Source organism: Salmo salar, chromosome ssa14 (genome assembly GCF_905237065.1).
Source record: "Salmo salar chromosome ssa14, Ssal_v3.1, whole genome shotgun sequence".
NCBI classification, from domain to species: domain Eukaryota; kingdom Metazoa; phylum Chordata; class Actinopteri; order Salmoniformes; family Salmonidae; genus Salmo; species Salmo salar.
Window position 1 is genome coordinate 87,301,353 of NC_059455.1, and position 20,777 is coordinate 87,322,129.

Here is a 20,777-nt window from a genome sequence, read left to right on the forward strand (position 1 = left end):
ATTGGTTGCAAATGGGTCTTCCAAATGGACAATGACCCCAAGCATACTTCCAATGTTGTGGCAAAATGGCATAAGGACAACAAAGTCAAGGTATTGGAGTGGCCATCACAGAGCCCTGACCTCAATCCTATAGAAAATGTGTTGGCAGAACTGAAAAAGCGTGTGCGAGCAAGGAGGCCTACAAACCTGACTCAGTTACTCCAGCTCTGTCAGGAGGAATGGTCCAAAATTCACCCAACTTATTGTGGGAAGCTTGTGGAAGGCTACCCGAAACGTTTGACCCAAGTTAAACAATTTAAAGGCAATGCTACCAAATACTAATTGAGTGTATATAAACATCTGACCCACTGGGAATGTGATGAAAGAAATAAAAGCTGAAATAAATCACTCTCTACTATTATTCTGACATTTCACATTCTTCAAATAAAGTGGTGGTCCTAACTGACCTAAGATAGGACATTTTTACTAAGATTAAATGCCAGGAATTGTGAAAAACTGAGTTTAAATGCATTTGGCTAAGGTGTATGTAAACTTCAGACTTCAACTGTAAGTGTTCTTATGCTTATTTCTCAGCTGCTCATATTAAGTACAGCTCCGCTGTAAAAACGAAGTAGTCTACCAGGCATCATTGAAAAATGGACTGGCAGGAAAGCATGCTGCCTCTATTCGCTATTCCTGCCCATTGGATAATGGTCCATTTAAATTAAAACAAATTTGACATATTAGTAAAGACAAGATTACATTTTGAATAGTCTGATGTGTGAAAATATGATCACTTGATGAGAAAACAGCTGTGCAGCCTGAGGGAAGTCTTCCCTGTGGCTCAGTTGGTAGAGCATGGTGTTTGCAACGCCAGGGTTGTGGGTTCGATTCCCATGGGGGGCCAGTACAAAAAATAATATATATTTAAAAAATGCATGAAATGAAATGAATGAAATGTATGCATTCACTACTGTAAGTCGCTCTGGATAAGAGCGTCTGCTAAATGACTAAAATGTAAATGGAATGTAAATGGAAGGAACAGTGCACAAGCTTTTTCTGCGACTCTTTCAAATCAATAGGCTATTGTCAAATCATATGTATTTATAAAGCCCTTCTTACATCAGCTGATATCTCAAAGTGCTGTACAGAAACCCAGCCTAAAACCCCAAACAGCAAGCAATGCAGGTGTATAAGCACGGTGGCTAGGAAAAACTCCCTAGAAAGACCAGTACCTAGGAAGAAACCTAGAGAGGAACCAGGCTATGAGGGGTGGACAGTCCTCTTCTGGCTGTGCCGGGTGGAGATTATAACAGAGCATGGCCAAGATGTTCAAACGTTCATAGATGATCACATCATGCAGCCCAGATACGTTTTTCATTTCTAAAACATTAAGGTTTTTATCATTCACAATTAAAGTTGCCAAACAACTCTAAACCTAGCATATAGGACCTGTTTCAAATGATCACTTTTACACTCAACATGGCCAATTTACTAGGCACACTCTTGCTCCGGAAAGGGAAAAATATCCTTTCTATTTTAGTCAATTATATTCAAAGGTTAAATTATATTCTTCATACTATAAAATCATAAAATAATAGCACGGGACTTATGCATATCTTGTCTTCTAAATGAACCAGCCTACAGCATGGAGCATAGCCAGGCCAACTCATTCTGTTCTTAGGACTTGACTCAAATAAATTATGGATTTATTGTGATGTACAGTATATTAAATTGATTTACTATACTTTTTAAATGTAAATGTTCCGAAGGCGGGCATCAGTAGCTTGTATGCATGGATGCCTGGAAATGCTAAACGTGCTTATGTTAATTAACGGTCAATTACCGTGAGACCGGCACGCTTTTGCATGACAATAACCAGCAGACAAAATGTCATGACCGCCACAGCCCTAGGTTACACAACACAAATCTAACAGCTGCAAGTGAAGTCGTGGGGGATAAGATAACCCGGTCTTTGACATTGGACACTCCCAAGCCACAGCAGTGTTTTTCACCACAGTGAGTGTGGGCCTTTGTCCCTACAAAAACACACCCAAGGCCCAAAGAGTGTAACCCTATGGGTGGAGAGAATAAGTCATTCAAACCCACAACTTACATAACAGGGTCCGTCATGTTTTACCACAGGGGTGGATGAGAAAACAGCAAGAGTAGTGTTTGCATATACGTTAATGCCAGAGGCAAAGGGGATGACTAAAATTGAACTTAATCCCAGTCCTCTTCTGACTAGCTCTGTCTGGACATGTAAATTGTGAAAGTGGAACTTCAACTATAAGAAACCAAGTTTTGTAGCCTAAATCCAACTGTCATTGTTGTAAGAATGTAGAATTCCCTGCACCTTCTTTGGAAAGTGTTAGTATGTGATCTTCTGAACAGAAAAACTGAAACAAGGTTAGTATTAAATTAAACTCCCAGACCAAAAAAAATCGAAGTAAATTGATGTCATCCAAATCGTCTTTAACCTGTTGGGGATAGGGGGCAGTATTTACACGGCCGGATAAAAAACGTACCCGATTTAATCTGGTTACCACTCCTACCCAGTAACTAGAATATGCATATACTTATTACATATGGATAGAAAACACCCTAAAGTTTCTAAAACTGTTTGAATGGTGTCTGTGTGTATAACAGAACTCATTTGGCAGGCAAAAACCTGAGAAGGTTTCATGCAGGAAGTGGCCTGTCTGACAAGGTGTTGTTGTTCTTGCTTCTGTTTATTGAAGAGTCAGGATCTTAGCTGTAACGTGACATTTCCTACGGCTCCAATAGGCTCTCAGAGCCCGGGAAAAACCTGAACGATGACGAGGCAGCCTCAGGCTGAAACACATAATCGCCTTTGCCAAGTGGCCCATCAGAGGACAATGGAATTAGGCGCGTGCCCGATTCGACCCAGTGATATATTTTCCTTCGGCTGTTTACCTAATTGCAGATTCCCGGTCGGAATATTATCGCTTTTTTACGAGAAAAATTGCATAAAAATTTATTTTAAACAGCGGTTGACATGCTTCGAAGTACGGTAATGAAATATTTAGAAATCTTTTGTCACGAAATGCGCCGTGCGCACGACCGTTATTTACCATTGGGATAGTGTCTAGAACGCACGAACAAAACGTCGCTGTTGGAACATAACTATGGATTATTTTGGACCAAACCTACATTTGTTATTGAAGTAGAAGTCCTGGGAGTGCATTCTGACGAAGAACAGGAAAGGTAAGACCATTTTTCTTATAGTAAATCTGATTTTGGTGAAGGCTAAACTTGCCGGGTGTCTAAATAGCTAGCCCATGATGGCTGGGCTATGTACTTAAAATATTGCAAAATGTGCTTTCACCGAAAAGCTATTTTAAAATCGGACATAGAGTGCATAGAGGAGTAATGCATCTATAATTCTTAAAATAATTGTTATGCTTTTTGTGAACGTTTATCGTGAGTAATTTAGTAAATTGTTAGTAAATTCGCCGGAAGTTTGCGGGGTATGCTAGTTCTGAACGTCACATGCTAATGTAAAAAGCTGGTTTTTGATATAAATATGAACTTGATTGAACAAAACATGCATGTATTGTATAACATAATGTCCTAGGTGTGTCATCTGATGAAGATCATCAAAGGTTAGTGCTGCATTGAGCTGTCTTCTGGGTTTTTGTGACATTATATGCTAGCTTGAAAAATGGGTGTCTGATTATTTCTGGCTGGGTACTCTGCTGACATAATCTAATGTTTTGCTTTCGTTGTAAAGCCTTTTTGAAATCGGACAGTGTGGTTAGATTAACGAGAGTCTTGTCTTTAAATAGCTGTAAAATAGTCATATGTTTGAGAAATTGAAGTAATAGCATTTCAAAGGTTTTGAAAATCGCGCCACAGGATTCAACTGGCTGTTACGTAGATGGGCCGAATTCGTCCCGCCTAGCCCAGAGAGGTTAACTTCTTTGGGATAGGGGGCAGTATTTTCACGGCCGGATAAAAAACGTACCCGATTTAATCTGGTTACTACTCCTGCCCAGAAACTAGAATATGCATATAATTAGTAGATTTGGATAGAAAACTCTAAAGTTTCAAAAACTGTTTGAATGGTGTCTGTGAGTATAACAGAACTCATATGGCAGGCCAAATCCTGAGAAGATTCCATACAGGAAGTGCCCTGTCTGACAATTTGTTGTCCTTCCGTTGCATCTCTATCGACATTACAGCATCTGTGCTGTAACGTGACACTTTCTAAGGCTTCCATTGGCTCTCTAAAGCCGACAGAAAGTGGAATGGGTTGTCTGCTGTCTCTGGGCAAAGTATAGGAGCAGAGTTTGTAAGTGGTCAGCCTGGGGACAGTGAGACTGGAGATGCGCGGTCACGAGAACTCGCCATGTTTTTCTTTCTCTCTTTGAATGAATACAACGTTGCCCGGTTGGAATATTATCGCTATTTTACGAGAAAAATAGCATAAAAATTTATTTTAAACAGTGTTTGACATGCTTCTAAGTACGGTAATGGAATATTTTGAATTTTTTTGTCACGAAATGCGCTCGCGCGTTACCGTTCGGATAGTGACCTGAACGCACGAACAAAATGGAGGTATTTGGATATAACTATGGATTATTTGGAACTAAAACAACATTTGTTGTTGAAGTAGAAGTCCTGGGAGTGCATTCTGATGAAGAACAGCAAAGGTAATCCAATGTTTCTAATAGTAATTCTGAGTTTAGGTGACCCCGAAGTTGGCGGATGTCAAAATAGCTAGCCGTGATGGCCGAGCTATGTACTCAGAATATTGCAAAATGTGCTTTCGCCGAAAAGCTATTTTAAAATCGGACATAGCGATTGCATAAAGGAGTTCTGTATCTATAATTCTTAAAATAATTATGTATTTTGTCAATGTTTATCATGAGTAATTTATTAAATTCACCGGAAGTTTTCGGTGGGTATGCTAGTTCTAAACATCACATGCTAATGTAAAAAGCTGTTTTTTGATATAAATATGAACAAAACATGCATGTATTGTATAACATAATGTCCTAGGAGTGTCATCTGATGAAGATCAAAGGTTAGTGCTGCATTTAGCTGTGGTTCGGGTTTATGTGACATATATGCTTGCTTGGAAAATGGCTGTGTGATTATTTGTGTCCATGTACTCTCCTAACAATCTAATGTTTTGCTTTCGCTGTAAAGCCTTTGAAATCGGACAATGTGGTTAGATTAACGAGAGTCTTATCTTTCAAATGGTGCAAAATAGTTGATTGTTTGAGAAAATTTAATTGTGGTATTTTAGTTTGTTTTGTATTTCGCGCCGTGCGATGCCATTGGCTGTTGGCTAGGGGTTCCGCTAGCGAAATGGCTGTCCTCAACAGGTTAACTAGACTTGCCTTGGGCCTGCTGTATTTAACTTTTTAGGGTATAGGTGGCAGTATTTTCGATTTCGGATGAAAAGCGTGCCCAGAGTAAATTGCCTAATACTCGGGCCCAGAGTAAAATATTTGAATATTATTAGTAGATTTGGATACAAGACAATGAAGTTTCTAAAACTGTTTGAATGATGTCTGTGAGTATAACAGAACTCAAATGGCAGGCAAAAACCGGAGAAAAATCCAACCAGGAAGTGGGAAATCTGATGCTTGTAGTCTTTTCAAGTCATTGCCTATCTAACACACAGTGACTTAGGGCTCATTTTGCACTTCCTAAGGCTTCCACTAGATTTCAGCAGTCTTTAGAACCTTGTTTCAGGCTTTTGCAGTGAACAGAGAGCGAACAAGAAGGCCGGGAAGTTGGTGACTCAGAAAATGACATGAGTTCATTGGTGCGCATTGATGTGATGAGTTAGCTGTGTTCCATAATGTTTTTCAAGACATTGGAATCGTCCGGTTGGAATATTATTGAAGTTTTATGTTAAAAAGGCCATAAAGATTGATGCTATACAACGTTTGACATGTTTCTACGAACGTAAATATAACTTTTTTTTTACTTTTCGTCGTGCTTCCTACATTTGGAGTAGCTTATTGAACGCGCAAACAACAAGGAGGTATTTGGACATAAATTATGGACTTTATCGAACAAAACAACATTTATTGTGGACCTGGGATTCCTGGAAGTGCCTTCTGATGAGGATCAAAGGTAAGTGAATATTTATAATGCTATTTATGATTTTAGATGACTCAAATGGCGGGTATCTGTATTGCCTGATGTATTTTTCTGAGCGCAATACTCAGATTATTGCAAAGTGTGCTTTCCCGTGAAGCTTTTTTGAAATCTGTCACAGCGGTTGCATTAAGGAGATGTTTATCTATAATTCTTTGAATAACAGTTGTATATTATATCAACGTTTATGATGAGTATTTTTGTAAATTGTTGTGCTGATTCACCAGAAGTTTTGTTGGCAAAATATACTGCTCAAAAAAATAAAGGGAACACTTAAACAACACATCCTAGATCTGAATGAAAGAAATAATGTTATTAAATACTTTTTTCTTTACATAGTTGAATGTGCTGACAACAAAATCGCATAAAAATAATCAATGGAAATCCAATTTATCAACCCATGGAGGTCTGGATTTGGAGTCACACTCAAAATTAAAGTGGAAAACCACACTACAGGCTGATCCAACTTTGATGTAATGTCCTTAAAACAAGTGAAAATGAGGCTCCGTAGTGTGTGTGGCCTCCACGTGCCTGTATGACCTCCCTACAACGCCTGGGCATGCTTCTGATGAGGTGGCGGATGGTCTCCTGAGGGATCTCCTCCCAGACCTGGACTAAACATCCGCCAACTCCTGGACAGTCTGTGGTGCAACGTGGCGTTGGTGGATGGAGCGAGACATGATGTCCCAGATGTGCTCAATTGGATTCAGGTCTGGGGAACGGGCGGGCCAGGCCATAGCATCAATGCCTTCCTCTTGCAGGAACTGCTGACACACTCCAGCCACATGAGGTCTAGCATTGTCTTGCATTAGGAGGAACCCAGGGCCAACCGCACCAGCATATGGTCTCACAAGGGGTCTGAGGATCTCATCTCGGTACCTAATGGCAGTCAGGCTACCTCTGGCGAGCACAGAGGGCTGTGCAGCCCCCCCAAAGAAATGCCACCCCACACCATGACTGACCCACCTCCAAACCGGTCATGCTGGAGGATGTTGCAGGCAGCAGAACGTTCTCCACGGCGTCTCCAGACTGTCACGTCTGTCACGTGCTCAGTGTGAACATGCTTTCATCTGTGAAGAGCACAGGGCGCCAGTGGCGAATTTGCCAATCTTGGTGTTCTCTGGCAAATGCCAAACGTTCTGCATGGTGTTGGGCTGTAAGCACAACCCCCACCTGTGGGCGTCGGGCCCTCATACCACCCTCATGGAGTCTGTTTCTGACCGTTTGAGCAGACACATGCACATTTGTGGCCTGCTGGACGTCATTTTGCAGGGCTCTGGCAGTGCTTCTCCTTGCACAAAGGCGGAGGTAGCGGTCCTGCTGCTGGGTTGTTGCCCTCCTACGGCCTCCTCCACATCTCCTGATGTACTGGCCTGTCTCCTGGTAGCGCCTCCATGCTCTGAACAGTACGCTGACAGACACAGCAAACCTTCTTGCCACAGCTCGCATTGATGTGCCATCCTGGATGAGCTGCACTACCTGAGCCACTTGTGTGGGTTGTAGACTCCGTCTCATGCTACCACTAGAGTGAAAGCACCGCCAGCATTCAAATGTGACCAAAACATCAGCCAGGAAGCATAGGAACTGAGAAGTGGTCTGTGGTCCCCACCTGAAGAACCACTCCTTTATTGGGGGTGTCTTGCTAATTGCCTATATTTTCCACCTGTTGTCTATTCCATTTGCACAACAGCATGTGACATTTATTGTCAATCAGTGTTGCTTCCTAAGTGGACAGTTTGATTTCACAGAAGTGTGATTGACTTGGAGTTACATTGTGTTGTTTAAGTGTTCCCTTTATTTTTTTGAGCAGTGTATTATCTGAACATCACACGCCAATGTAAAATGGGGTTTTTGGATATAAATATGAACTTTATCGAACAAAACATACATGTATTGTGTAACATTGAGTCCTAGGAGTGTCATCTGATGAAGATCGTCAAAGGTTAGTGCTTAATTTTAGCTATATTTCTGGTTTTTGTGACCCCTCTCCTGCTTGGAAAATGGCTGTGTGGTTTCTTGTTGACGCTCTGTCCTAACATAATCTAACTTTATGCTTTCGCCGTAAAGCCTTTTTGAAATCGGACAATGTGGTTGGATTAAGGACAAGTGTATCTTTAAAATGGTGTAAAATAGTTGTATGCTTGAGAAATTTGAATTATGAGATTTTGTTGTTTTGAATTTGCCGCCTTTCAGGCTGTAATGCCTGAGAGGCTTTCTGAAACCTTTGGGTCTTTCAACAAATCTTTCTGGAAAATGTCATGAAGTTAAAGTTAAGTAAAGATAAGGGGGAAATTAACTTGTTTTATGCAACAGGGCCCTGGCCCTTTAATTGCGCATCTAGCACGTGATGAATGTGCCAGTCCAGCAATGGTTCTGTACTGATGCTGCTCATTTCATGTCAACGTTTGAAAATAAATATATACAAATGATATACTTCTGCCAGGTTAGCCTACTTTGCCGTTAACATTTAATTGACAAGGGTTTGGGGAAAGTATTTCTGTCAACCCACAAGATGATTATCACATCAACTGGCTACACACGGGAGTGAGACAAACATGCACCAGAGACAAATGCTGGAAATGAATTGGCAGATATTGTGTTAGGTTTGGCCATGTAAGCCAATAGTGGCTAACCAGGGATGTGATAATGTCAATGATGATTAGATAGTAGCTTGCGGTGTCTGGTACTTGTGAAATTTGTTCGTGGCTGTTTGCGGTGGAACACTTAAATTGCATGTACTTTCAGAATTGTTTGGTGGGCTGCGCTGGTAGCTCGCTATCGACCTGTTGGAGAGGAGACTGTCGATAATTTATTACGTTGTGCTTAGTCAGGAGATACCAATCTAAAGGTCATCTAGTTTTAAAAAAAAAAACATTCAACGTGAAAGTGAATGTAAAAGTTCAGCATGCCATGTGCATAGAACCTCAGTTGGTGTCATAACAGCAAGTTAGCTAGCTGGTAACGTTATTGGCCTAACGTTAGCTGTTTAGCTGGCTATCACAATACACTTGTCATTCCCACTGTCAGCTACACTTAGTGTAGTTAAAGGCCTAGTTCGCATTTCATCACAATAACTTCATGGGCGACACATTAGTTAGAGTAGATTAAGTTTGAAACCAGAAAGTTAGCTAGCTGGCTGCAGTACTCGCCTGTTTGGGTATCTCGCAGGCTCCGGTGCTGGGATAAGGCCCCGGCTCGGTGCTTAGTTGGGTGGCAGTCTGGCACTCCTCCTGCCGGCCTCTCAACCTAGCGCTAACAGTAGAACAGCTCTCGTCCTCGGCGAGAAGGTCAGAGTCGCTGGTCTCTTCCCCGGTGCTCTCTGACGACAGCCCCGCGTTAACATTACTGCTACTCGTGCTGTTCGGTGGCTCTCCGAATTCCGATCTGTCAGGTACTTGGTGCACGAGCCACGCGCTCAACTGCGTAGGGAACCGGGCGGGCGACCCAAGCGCCCTCACCTCGTCCAGAAGCCGCCGGCTGGCGAAGAAATAGTCCAACTCCGGACATTTGGGGTGCACGCTGTACCCGTCCCAATTGTCCCTCAAACTGTGAAACGGTGTCTGGATAAAGGCTGAGCTGGGACCCTCGTTAATCTCTAACGGTGAGTAGTAGCCGTTCCAGTAGCTGTCGACATCCACGCGAACTCCGATCAAACTGAGTAAGATCGTAAACTGGATTAGTCCCTCTGTGAAGTATTTCTTCACGTTTTGCATCTTTTTATTTTTTGGTGGAAGAACGTCAATAAAGAGAAACGCTGGTCCCAGAGTTCCCTTTAGCTCACTAAACAAAGACAATGCAAAACAAAAGAGCACGAGTTCCTTTCCCCTGTCAGACAAAGAGGTCCGCCCGTCCTCGGCGAAAACGTTAGCTAGCTACTGCACTACCGGCTTCTGATAACTTCCTGACAGAAACATGCTCTTAAACGAACAACTGTACCACGATCACATATAATTAACAATTTAATCATAGATGAAACTATAATTCACTGGAATCTCCCTTGTTTATTTGTCTGCCTTGTTTTAATCTAATTATAATATAAAATATATTCCGAATCGGTTCTCTCCAGGGTTTAACGTTTATGGCTCTCTCACTCCCTACCCGCGGCGTGGAGGAGTCTTGGGGAAAGATTTGCATAGTTTACACAAACTAGGCCCATAGCTCATCGCAACAGGCTGAAAATGTATTCTGTCATGTAGTGAGCCAATTGTAGCATCCCACCGCTCTTAGTTAAATAAAAAATAACGCCCCCTTCGTTGGATTTCTTGCCCAAACAAGAACATACATTTATACTTAGCAATGTGCTTGAAAGTAATTTTATTTAATCTTGCAATATCTTAAACGGTTTACAATGTGTATCACAAGAACATTACCGTTATTTTGGAATGTTACTTTGTCCTTTAGTGTCAGGGGCGGGACCTCGACAGTACTTCCGGTGACATTTTCTTCATGACGTTTGTCCCACTGTCCTGCTTTCAACACTACACAATATGCACAGTACAGTGTTCACAACCATGTACCAAACAGGTCATGTTGTTCTTGGGAACTCAGCAATTAATTCAAACATGTTTCAATAAAGTCTTTAGTTATGAATGATAGGTATGAAGAGGATTAAGTAACTATGTGAAACATAAGGCTTCCACGAGAGAGTGCTGCTGTTGCCAATCTATTGCCTGTCTGGAGGTTGTGTTCCATGACAGAACACAGTCCTTCATCTCCTTCTCCCACCCTCAATAATGATATATATTGGTACATTTGATTTGTATTTTCTCTCACACAATAAAAAATATTGATGCCTAGAAAAATAAAAATGTAAAGACAGAAATGGTTAGATTTCTATAAAATGTTGAACAAGTGCATGACACTTTCTTCAGTAGAGGTAGAGCTAGTGGGCCTAACTAAGTAGAATTATCAAATGTTTGATTTGAAAGTACAACACTGCCATCCTCTCTTGCTTAGCCAGCCAGACCCTGACAACAGATGATCCAATGGTGATGCATGTTCTGTGATCTTTTGGGAAACCAAGAGGCATAGTTGAAACAAAGCGCGTTATACAAATGCCACTTCAGCAAAACGATGACCATATTCTGTGAATGTTGTAAGGGATTAATGTAGTATTTATCAGGCTATGCTTGTGTCACAGAACACATAACTGACTTCCTTTCCATTCCTCCATGACGGAGAGAACAGTGTCAGGCAACACTTACTCCCACTAGGTATCACCCTCCAAATACTTTTAGATTCATGGGTGTGAAGGAACACAATAAGGAAAGGAAGCTTTGCTACAGTATTGGACCAGAGAGCACAATTCAAATCATGATGAATCAGTGAGTTGTAATGTTCACTTTTATCTAATTTCACATGGAATGTGAGCCTACTCTATAACCTACTCTGTAACCATATAGGACTTGGGACAAAATGTTGTTTGGATGATTTGACATAGGCTTGTTATAAGTTGTCAATTAAACAATAGCCAACAATCCACTGTGGTGGGGTGTGAGGTATGTGGTGGTGGTGATCATGATAATGATTTAGAAAAAAAAGCAGTAGGCTACTTTTGGTCAAATATGGCTCCTACACACCCCCTGCTGGTGGTTAATGGAACATTCAATGGCAATCAGACATTGGAAGGACCTTGCATGGGGGTTTGCCATCACATTCAGTGTGGACCAGCCATGACCTACTGTAGGTATACAGGTGAACAACGTGCTTATTTGCAGCACATTATGATACAGCATTATTTCCTCACAAAAATACCCCACTTTTCTATTCAATGCAGCATGTATGTCTACAGGCCTACTCTGTTTATCACCTCTTTTGATTCCATTGATTTCATTTTGTGCCATTGATAAATGTAGCTGTTTACTAATTGCTCCAACGGTCTATTTCGCCCTTTACATTTACATTTTAGTCATTTAGCAGACGCTCTTATCCAGAGCGACTTACAGTAGTGAATACATACATTTCATACATTTTTTTTCTGTACTTTAGTCATTAGGATGAGCTTCTTCAGTTAGGTCCTCCTTAGAATACGCTTTCCTTTGCTAATGTAGTTTACGATAGTTCAATTTGAATTGCTCGTCACTTTTACATTTATCTAGTAAGCACAATATAATTCACATCCTGTCTCACAGGCATAGCAGGTGTTCATATGGTAGCTTTTATAATGTTACCTCATTAGCAGAGCAGGTATTTATTTATATGGTAGCATAGGGCAATCTGTCATCAGCATCTGTCTGGAACTATCATGGTCCACACACATCAACACAAGCCGTGAAGAGGGCATGACGCTTCTTCCCCCTCAGGAGGCTGTAAAGATTCAGCATGGGCCCTCAGATCCTCCAAAAGTTCTACAGCTGCACCATTGAGAGCATCTTGACTGGCTGCGTCACCGCTTAGTATGGCAACTGTTGCGCATCCGACCGCAAGGCGCTACAGAGGGTAGTGCATACGGCCCAGTACATTACTGGAGCCGAGCTCCCTGCCATCCAGGACCTTTATACCAGGCGGTGTCAGAGGAAGGCCCTAAAAATGGTCAAAGACTGTTCTCACTCTCTGCTACCACACGGTAAGTGGTACCGATGCACCAAGTCTGGAACCAAACAGGACACTGAACAGCTATAAGACTGCTAAATAGTTAGTTGAATAGTTGACCAATAACTACCCAGAATATCTGCATTGACCCTTTTTGCGCTAATCTCTTTTGACTCATCACATATGCTGCTGTTACTGTTCATTATCTATCCGGTTGCCTAGTCACTTTATCCCTACCTATATGTACATATCTACCTCATATACCTTGTACACCAGCTCATCAACTTGGTACTGGTACCTCATGTACAGTGCCTTCAGAAAGTATTTATACCCCTTGACTTATTCTGACATTTGTTGTGTTACAGCGTGAATTCAAAATTGATGAAATATTTTCTTTTCTCACCCATCTACACACAGTACCCCATAAGTGAAAACATGTTTTTAGAAAATGTTCCTAATTTTTTTAAATGAAATACAGAAATATCTAATTTACATAAGTATTCACACCCGTCAGTCAATACTTTGTAGAAGCACCTTTGGCACCGATTACAGCTGTGAGTCTTTCTGGGTAAGTCTATAAGAGCTTTATACACCTGGATTGTGCAACATTTTCCCATTATTCTTTTCAAAATTCTTCAAGCTCTCTCAAATTGGTTGTGGATCATTGCTATACAACCACTTTCAGATCTTGCCATAGATTTTCATATAGATTTAAGTCAAAACTGTAACTCGGCCACTCAGGAACATTCACTGCCTTCTTGGTAAGCAACTCCAGTTTAGATTTGGCATTGAATTTTAGGTTATTGTCCTGCTGAAAGGTGAATTCATCTACTAGTGTCTGGTGGAAAGCATTCTAAACCAGGTTTTCCTCTAAGATTTTGCCTGTACTTAGCTCCATTCCATTTATTTTTTATCCTGAAAAACTCCCCAGTCGTTAACGATTACAAGCATACCCATAACATGATGCAGCCACCACTATGCTAAATATGGAGAGTGCTACTCAGCAATGTGTTGTGTTGAATTTGCCCCAAACATAACACTTTGTATTCAGAACAAAAAGTGAATTGCTTTACCAATTGTTTTGCAGTTTTACTTTAGTGCCTTGTTGCAGACAGAATGTATGTTTTGGAATATTTTTTATTCTGTACAGGCTTCCTTCTTTTCATTCTGTCAGTAAGGTTAGTATTGTGGAGTAACTACAATGTTGTTGATCCATCCTCAATTTTTATTATGGCCATTAAACTTTGTAACTGTTTTAAAGTCACCATTGGCCTCATGGTGAAATCCCTGAGCAGTTTCCTTCCTCTCCAGCAATGAAGTTAGGAAAGACACCTGTATCTTTGTAATGACTGGGTGTATTGATACACCATCCAAAGTGTAATTAATAACTTCACCATGCTCAAAGGAATATTCAATGTCTGCTATTCCATTTTAAATTCAGGCTGTAACACAACAAAATGTGGAAAAAGTCAAGGGGTGTGAATACTTATCATTACTCATTATATATTTATTCCTTGTGTTATTATTTTTCTATTTATTCCTGACTTATTGATTGTAAAACGAAATTGGAAGATTTTTCTTACTCTATAATATATATATTTATCTCTTTGGAAGGGCCCATAAGTAAGCATTTCACTGTTAGTCTACACCTGTTGTTTACTAAGCATATGACAAATACAATTTGATTTGGCCCCCGAGGAGCATACCTTGGAGATGAGGCCTACCCCAAACTATTCAATAAAATGCCATGTTCAATTCTGTCTCTGTTGTCATTCAGTTAAGACTGTACTTGATTGAACTCGTTTTGCTTATTTTCTGGGGTATGTAAAAAATTATTATTCAAGCATTTCGTAATCAATTTGCAATCATATATAGTGAAATTTGATTGGCTATTGATTTGGAGCCACGTTGTAGAAGACTTCTCAACATTTATCTGAAATTATTAATTTCTGTCTCTAGAATAATCACTAATCATTTCAAGTAATTGGTCAATATAAAGATATAAATAACATTATTAATTTGTCAATAATTATCTGTATATGTTTCTTGCATAAAACCATAGGATCATAAAGATTCCAAGACATTCCTTCACATCACTAACGTTATGTAGAAAAATGGCATGCCTTTTTCATGACGGTAGTATTTGAGGCAGAGATGACCAAATAGGGCAGGAGAGCACGTCCCAGTATGCTTCTTCGATTTTTCATTGGTTCAATTTAGTTTTGACCTCGCCCAGGGGTTGGGGGAATATTATTAAAACCACTCCCACATCTCCTTCTGATTGGCTTAACTGTGTACTAGGAACGCCCAGCTGTTGAATACTATGTTACCTACTTAACCACTTCGACGCTGGCGTCATCATGTCCAGGAATTCATAAAGCACATTCATTCGCATATTTTCGTTCGTTTGCTCAATAGTAAATACATTTAGTTGCATGTACAATTACAATTTCCTTTCCTGAAAATGTCTACAATTTATTTCTGATGTATTTGTAGCCTAGGCATATACTACACAGGGCTATTTTTATTGCAGAAGTATATACCAAAAATGTTCAGGCAAAAATGCATGCGTAAAAAAACAATTAATGTGGAGTACAATACATTATTAGCAATATTATTACACATTCATTTCTACACAATATAGACTACACGTTTGTAAAATTGTAGTTTTTAGGCCATGACTGATACTAAAAATATTTTCAAAGTGTAAAAGTGATTAAAATATAATGTTGGCCTACAATTTTAATAAAGCATGCAGCGCAAACTATAGGCCTAAACTGACCTTATTTTATAAGAATTACCTGGAATTAAATTACTTTTAGTCCTAAAACTATTAATCAAATCGAAGCAAACAATTTTGTAACTTTTTTATTAACACTTTAATTTGATTAATCTGTTAGAATTGACTTCAGGGCCACTGGATAACCAACACAAATAAAAGAAGAATGCATTCAGCATTTTAAGTTTGATAGTGAAGAAAACGAATTCTGTAGACTCAAACAACTTCAATTAGTTGCCCTGGTATAATAACTCAACTACAACAGTTTGGCAAAGCAGGGTTGCATTTAAGATCTGTCAATAAGAGAACATGCCAGCTTTTCAAATCCACTGGTTAGGGACGGTGCGACAAATCCAAAATGCATGAAGGCACGATCAAGTTTGAAGTCCTCAAGTTGTGGTGTTTAGCTTTGATATCCATAAATAATGATCGAGCTCGTTGATCTAACGCCAGCTTCCACGGCTTGATTAATCCGCAAGTATTTTCATAACGACGTGAAACACAGTTAAATCAACTTTGAGACGTTCTGGACAGATTTATTGTGGAAAGCTCTTAAATCACAGCGTGAGCTGCTCATAGAGAGAAGGGGATTGGTCGGCAAGCAAGTGACGTTTTGAAGAGTGACATGACAACCAGAGAGAATGCGCAGAAGTTGAATATTGCCGCAAGGAATCGTGGGATCTCAAGGGTAACAAATTGTAGAGAGGAAGAATTCGGTGCTCCTTTGCACTTCTCTTCGGCTATTCAATGAACTTCCCAAATGTTTTTATACCAAATGTTGGTCACTGAGCTGTAAAAAGACACTTTTCGTAAAATTCTGGAATAATAGACTGAGGCTGTCTTGATTTGCTCATACATCATTTCTAATAGGGTAATAGCTAGGTCTATAAAAAATATTGGCTTATTTCAGTTGGAGGGAAGAATGAATGCGCAAATACCCATATCAGCGAGAGAAACATAAATAATGAATAGGCTATAAACAATTATGAAAGTATAGAAAAGTTACAGAAAAACTGAAACAGCAAAACTTAGACATTTTACCACTTTATAATAGTCTATTGATTATTTAAGCTTGTTGCCCAAATAAAGTAACCTATTATACTAAATAAATCATGTAGCCTATGCTGATTGTGATGACAATGTGATGATTTTATGATAACATAAACTAAAATAGTTGTATTAAGTTACATATAGGTTGCATTAATTTCAATAAATATGAATAAGTATCGTGATTTATTTAATCTGTTTCCAAAATCTATTTCAGATTGTATTTATCCCAATATGTAAAAACAATGGATTTTAAGCTACAGCCTAGTTCTATCTCATGGACATGATTTTACTTATTGTGATAATTTTAGTTTAAATAGACCAGTGACAAATATTCGTGTCATCATTTGGCTTAATTTTTTCTAACTAATCAATTAACTAAGTTTAGATCAATATAAAATGTTAATAAGCAGCAACCCTTGCCTATTAAATGTTAATTAAAGTGTATGCATGCAGCTTCAAATATGGTTCATGAACAATAAACAAAAATTCATAGCTAATCTATTCTTGGCGTTATTTGTATCCCATACAACAGAAGTTCTCCCATTGCTCTGCAGTGCTCAGAGCTCCGTCGCCCAACGCTTCAAACATTCAACTGGCGTCTTTCTCCCTCAAGAACCACAGCTGCTGCTTGATTGACAGCAAGCGCAATCCAATAAAATGACTGTGATTTAAATACAGTTTTTCTATTGGACAAATGTTTCATTCGTCAGAGATGAACTAAGCCAACCACAGAGTGTATATTACCATAGTTTCAAGGCCACATTTCTGACCAAGCTCTGTGGCGCCTCGCCGTGGACAGATATAGTCAATTTTTAAGGGGTGTTCTTTTTTGCAGAATGAGTAATAAAGAAAAATTTAAATGGTCAGCAGTTTTCTTTCTTTTTTTCATCCCCTTTCAATACTGGTCTTTGTTTTATGTTGATGGAAGAAGCAGCCCTCTTTAACTTAATATTTCCCCACGGTCTCTAGGAAATTGATTGAAAATGTTTTTGGTTTCTTTCGATAGGATAAAATGGAGAGAAATACAGTGCTTTTGCTATAATGCCAGGGTACTTTTGATGCAGTCATTGACGCAAATGGAGGTTAAATTTTCATTAGCCTATCTCTCATGGTTTTTGATAAACGCTTGCTATATATTGACGAATTCAAATATCTAACGCGATATTATGCTAGTAGGCAGCTACTGTGTGGAGCCCCATCCCTTTCCCAACAGGTGCATTCTTTATCATACCACAAGAGGCCGCTACTAACCCATATAATAGACCCAAAAACTAAGCATGACCACACTTTTGCTAACCACATTCAACTATTTGAATTAATTCAACTGATAAACTATGCATCGATGTACTTGTAGTGTATCTATGGAGTTAAAATTGAGAGAATGAGAAATACTGCACAATTAATAAGGCCTATATAGGCCTGTAGGTGACAGCAATGAATGAAAAAGCTAAACTGGTCAATCCATCTTTAAGACCCACCTCCCCCTCTCCCCCCCCCTTTCCTCCCCCTGTGGGCCTCTAGAAGTTGTGGAGGCCAGCACTCAGGCCAGGCGTTAACAGAAGGTTTCTCAGCCTGGGCAGCAGCTGCGGATTAGATGTGGGACCGTGAGATGGCTGCCTTGATAAAGCTTGCTTGGCTCACAGAGATTGGCAGTTTTCTCCCTGGAAAAGAAAACAAAAACCTCTTATGCAAACAGCAGAAAATGGCCTAGCTGCACAAGAAAACAGCCCTATGTGACGTGACCTGTGGTGCTGCGGAATTATATCAGCTATATACTTTACCAGTCAAAAGTTTGGACACACCTACTCATTCCAGGGTTTTTCTTTATTTTTACTATTTTCTACATTGTAGGATAATAGTGAAGACATCAAAACTATGAAGTAACACATATGGAGTCATGTAGTAACCAAAAAAGTGTTAAATAAACCAAAAAAGTGTTAAATAAATCAAAATATATTTTTCACAGGAAATGAAGACTCAGTTACCTGTGCTGCAGAGGATACGTTCATTAGAGTTAACTGCACCTCAGATTGCAGCCCAAATAAATACTTCACAGAGTTCAAGTAACAGACACATCTCAACATCAACTGTTCAGAGGAGACAGTGTGAATCAGGCCTGCATGATCGGATTGCTGCAAAGAACTAAAGGACACCAATAAGAAGAAGAGACTTGGTTGGTCCAAGAAACACAAGCAATGGACTTTAGACCGGTGGAAATCTGTCCTTTGGTCTGATGAGTCCACATTTGAGATTTTTGGTTCCAAATGCCGTGTCTTTGTGAGATGCAGAGTAGGTGAACGGATGATCTCCGCCTGTGTGGTTCCCACCATGAAGCATGGAGGTGTGATGATGTGGAGGTGCTTTGCAGGTGACACTGTCAGTGATTTATTTCGAATTCAAGGCACACTTAACCATCATTTCTACCACAGAATTCTGCAGCAATACACCATCCCATCTGGTTTGCAGTTAGTGGGACTATCATTTGTTTTTCAACAGAACAATGACCCAACACACCTCCAGGCTGTGTTAGGGCTATTTGACCAAGAAGGAGAGTGATGGAGTGCTGCATCAGATGACCTGGCCTCAACAATCACCCGACTTCAACCCAGTTGAGATGGTTTGGGGTGAGTTGGACCGCAGAGTGAACGAAAAGCAGCCAACAAGTGCTCAGCATATGTGGGAACTCCTTCAAGGCTGTTGGAAAAGCATTCCAAGTGAAGCTGGTTGAGAGAATGCCAAGAGTGTGCAAAGCTGTCATAAAGGCAAAAGATACTTTGAAGAATCTAAAATATATTTTGAATTGTTTAACACTTTTTTGGTTACTACATGATTCCATGTGTGTTATTTCATCGTTTTCATGTCTTCACTATTATTCACTATTAATGTAGAAAATGGTAACAATAAAGAAAAAACCCAAACTTTTGACTGGTACTATACGTAAATCACAGATATTTACACACACACACACACACACACACACACACACACACACACACACACACACACACACACACACACACACACACACACACACACACACACACACACTGTTCATGAGGCGTAATCTGACTTCAATGCTCTCTAGATTTAGGTGAAGGGTCAGTGAAGCAGATGCCAGCTGTATCACTATCATATGCTTCTAGAATACAGAACATCAGACACCTCAGAGTGTTCTAGAATATAGAACATCAGACACATCAGAGTGATCTAGAATACAGAACATCAGACACCTCAGAGTGTTCTAGAATACAGAACATCAGACACCTCAGAGTGTTCTAGAATACAGAACATCAGACACATCAGAGTGATCTAGAACACAGAACATCAGACACATCAGAGTGATCTAGAACACAGAACATTAGACACCTCAGAGTGATCTAGAATACAGAACATCAGACACCTCAGAGTGTTCTAGAATACAGAACATCAGACACCTCAGAGTGATCTAGAATACAGAACATTAGACACCTCAGAGTGATCTAGAATACAGAACATCAGACACCTCAGAGTGTTCTAGAATACAGAACATCAGACATCTCAGAGTGATCTAGAATACAGAACATCAGACACCTCCGAGTGATCTAGAATACAGAACATCAGACACCTCAGAGTGTTCTAGAATACAGAACATCAGACACCTCAGAGTGTTCTAGAATACAGAACATCAGACACCTCAGAGTGATCTAGAATACAGAACATCAGACACCTCAGAGTGTTCTAGAATACAGAACATCAGACACCTCAGAGTGATCTAGAACACAGAACATCAGACACCTCAGAGTGATCTAGAATACAGAACATCAGACACCTCAGAGTGTTCTAGAATACAGAACATCAGACTCCTCAGAGTGATCTAGAATACAGAACATCAGACACCTCAGAGTGATCTAGAATACAGAACATCAGACACCTCAGAGTGATCTAGAACACAGAACATCAGACACCTCAGAGTGATCTAGAATACAGAACATCAGACACCTCAGAGTGATCTAGAATACAGAACATCAGACACATCACAGTGTTCTAGAATACAGAACATCAGACACCTCAGAGTGATCTAGAATACAGAACATCAGACTCCTCAGAGTGATCTAGAATACAGAACATCAGACACCTCAGAGTGATCTAGAACACAGAACATCAGACACCGCAGAGTGATCTAGAACACAGAACATCAGACACCTCAGAGTGTTCTGGAAGCACAAGGAGCCTTTCTTCCCCAGGACCTGAATAGTACATGCTTAATGCATGTCTGTTTAAAATGTGTGTTTATTGATGTAACAGTGCCTATATGGAATGA

The 20,777-nt window shown here is 40.0% G+C and overlaps 1 protein-coding gene across 1 annotated transcript in view; it reads right to left on the reverse strand.

Moving 5' to 3' along the window:
• LOC106570514 (endoplasmic reticulum membrane sensor NFE2L1) overlaps positions 1 to 10,228 on the reverse strand; it is a 44,557-nt gene extending 34,329 nt beyond the window's left edge. The window contains exon 1 of the mRNA XM_014142932.2: positions 9,267 to 10,228. Coding sequence (XP_013998407.1) covers positions 9,267 to 9,830 — 564 coding nt within the window. The 5' untranslated portion in view covers positions 9,831 to 10,228. The remainder of the gene's footprint in view (positions 1 to 9,266) is intronic.
• Between the last annotated feature and the right edge of the window lie 10,549 nt (positions 10,229 to 20,777).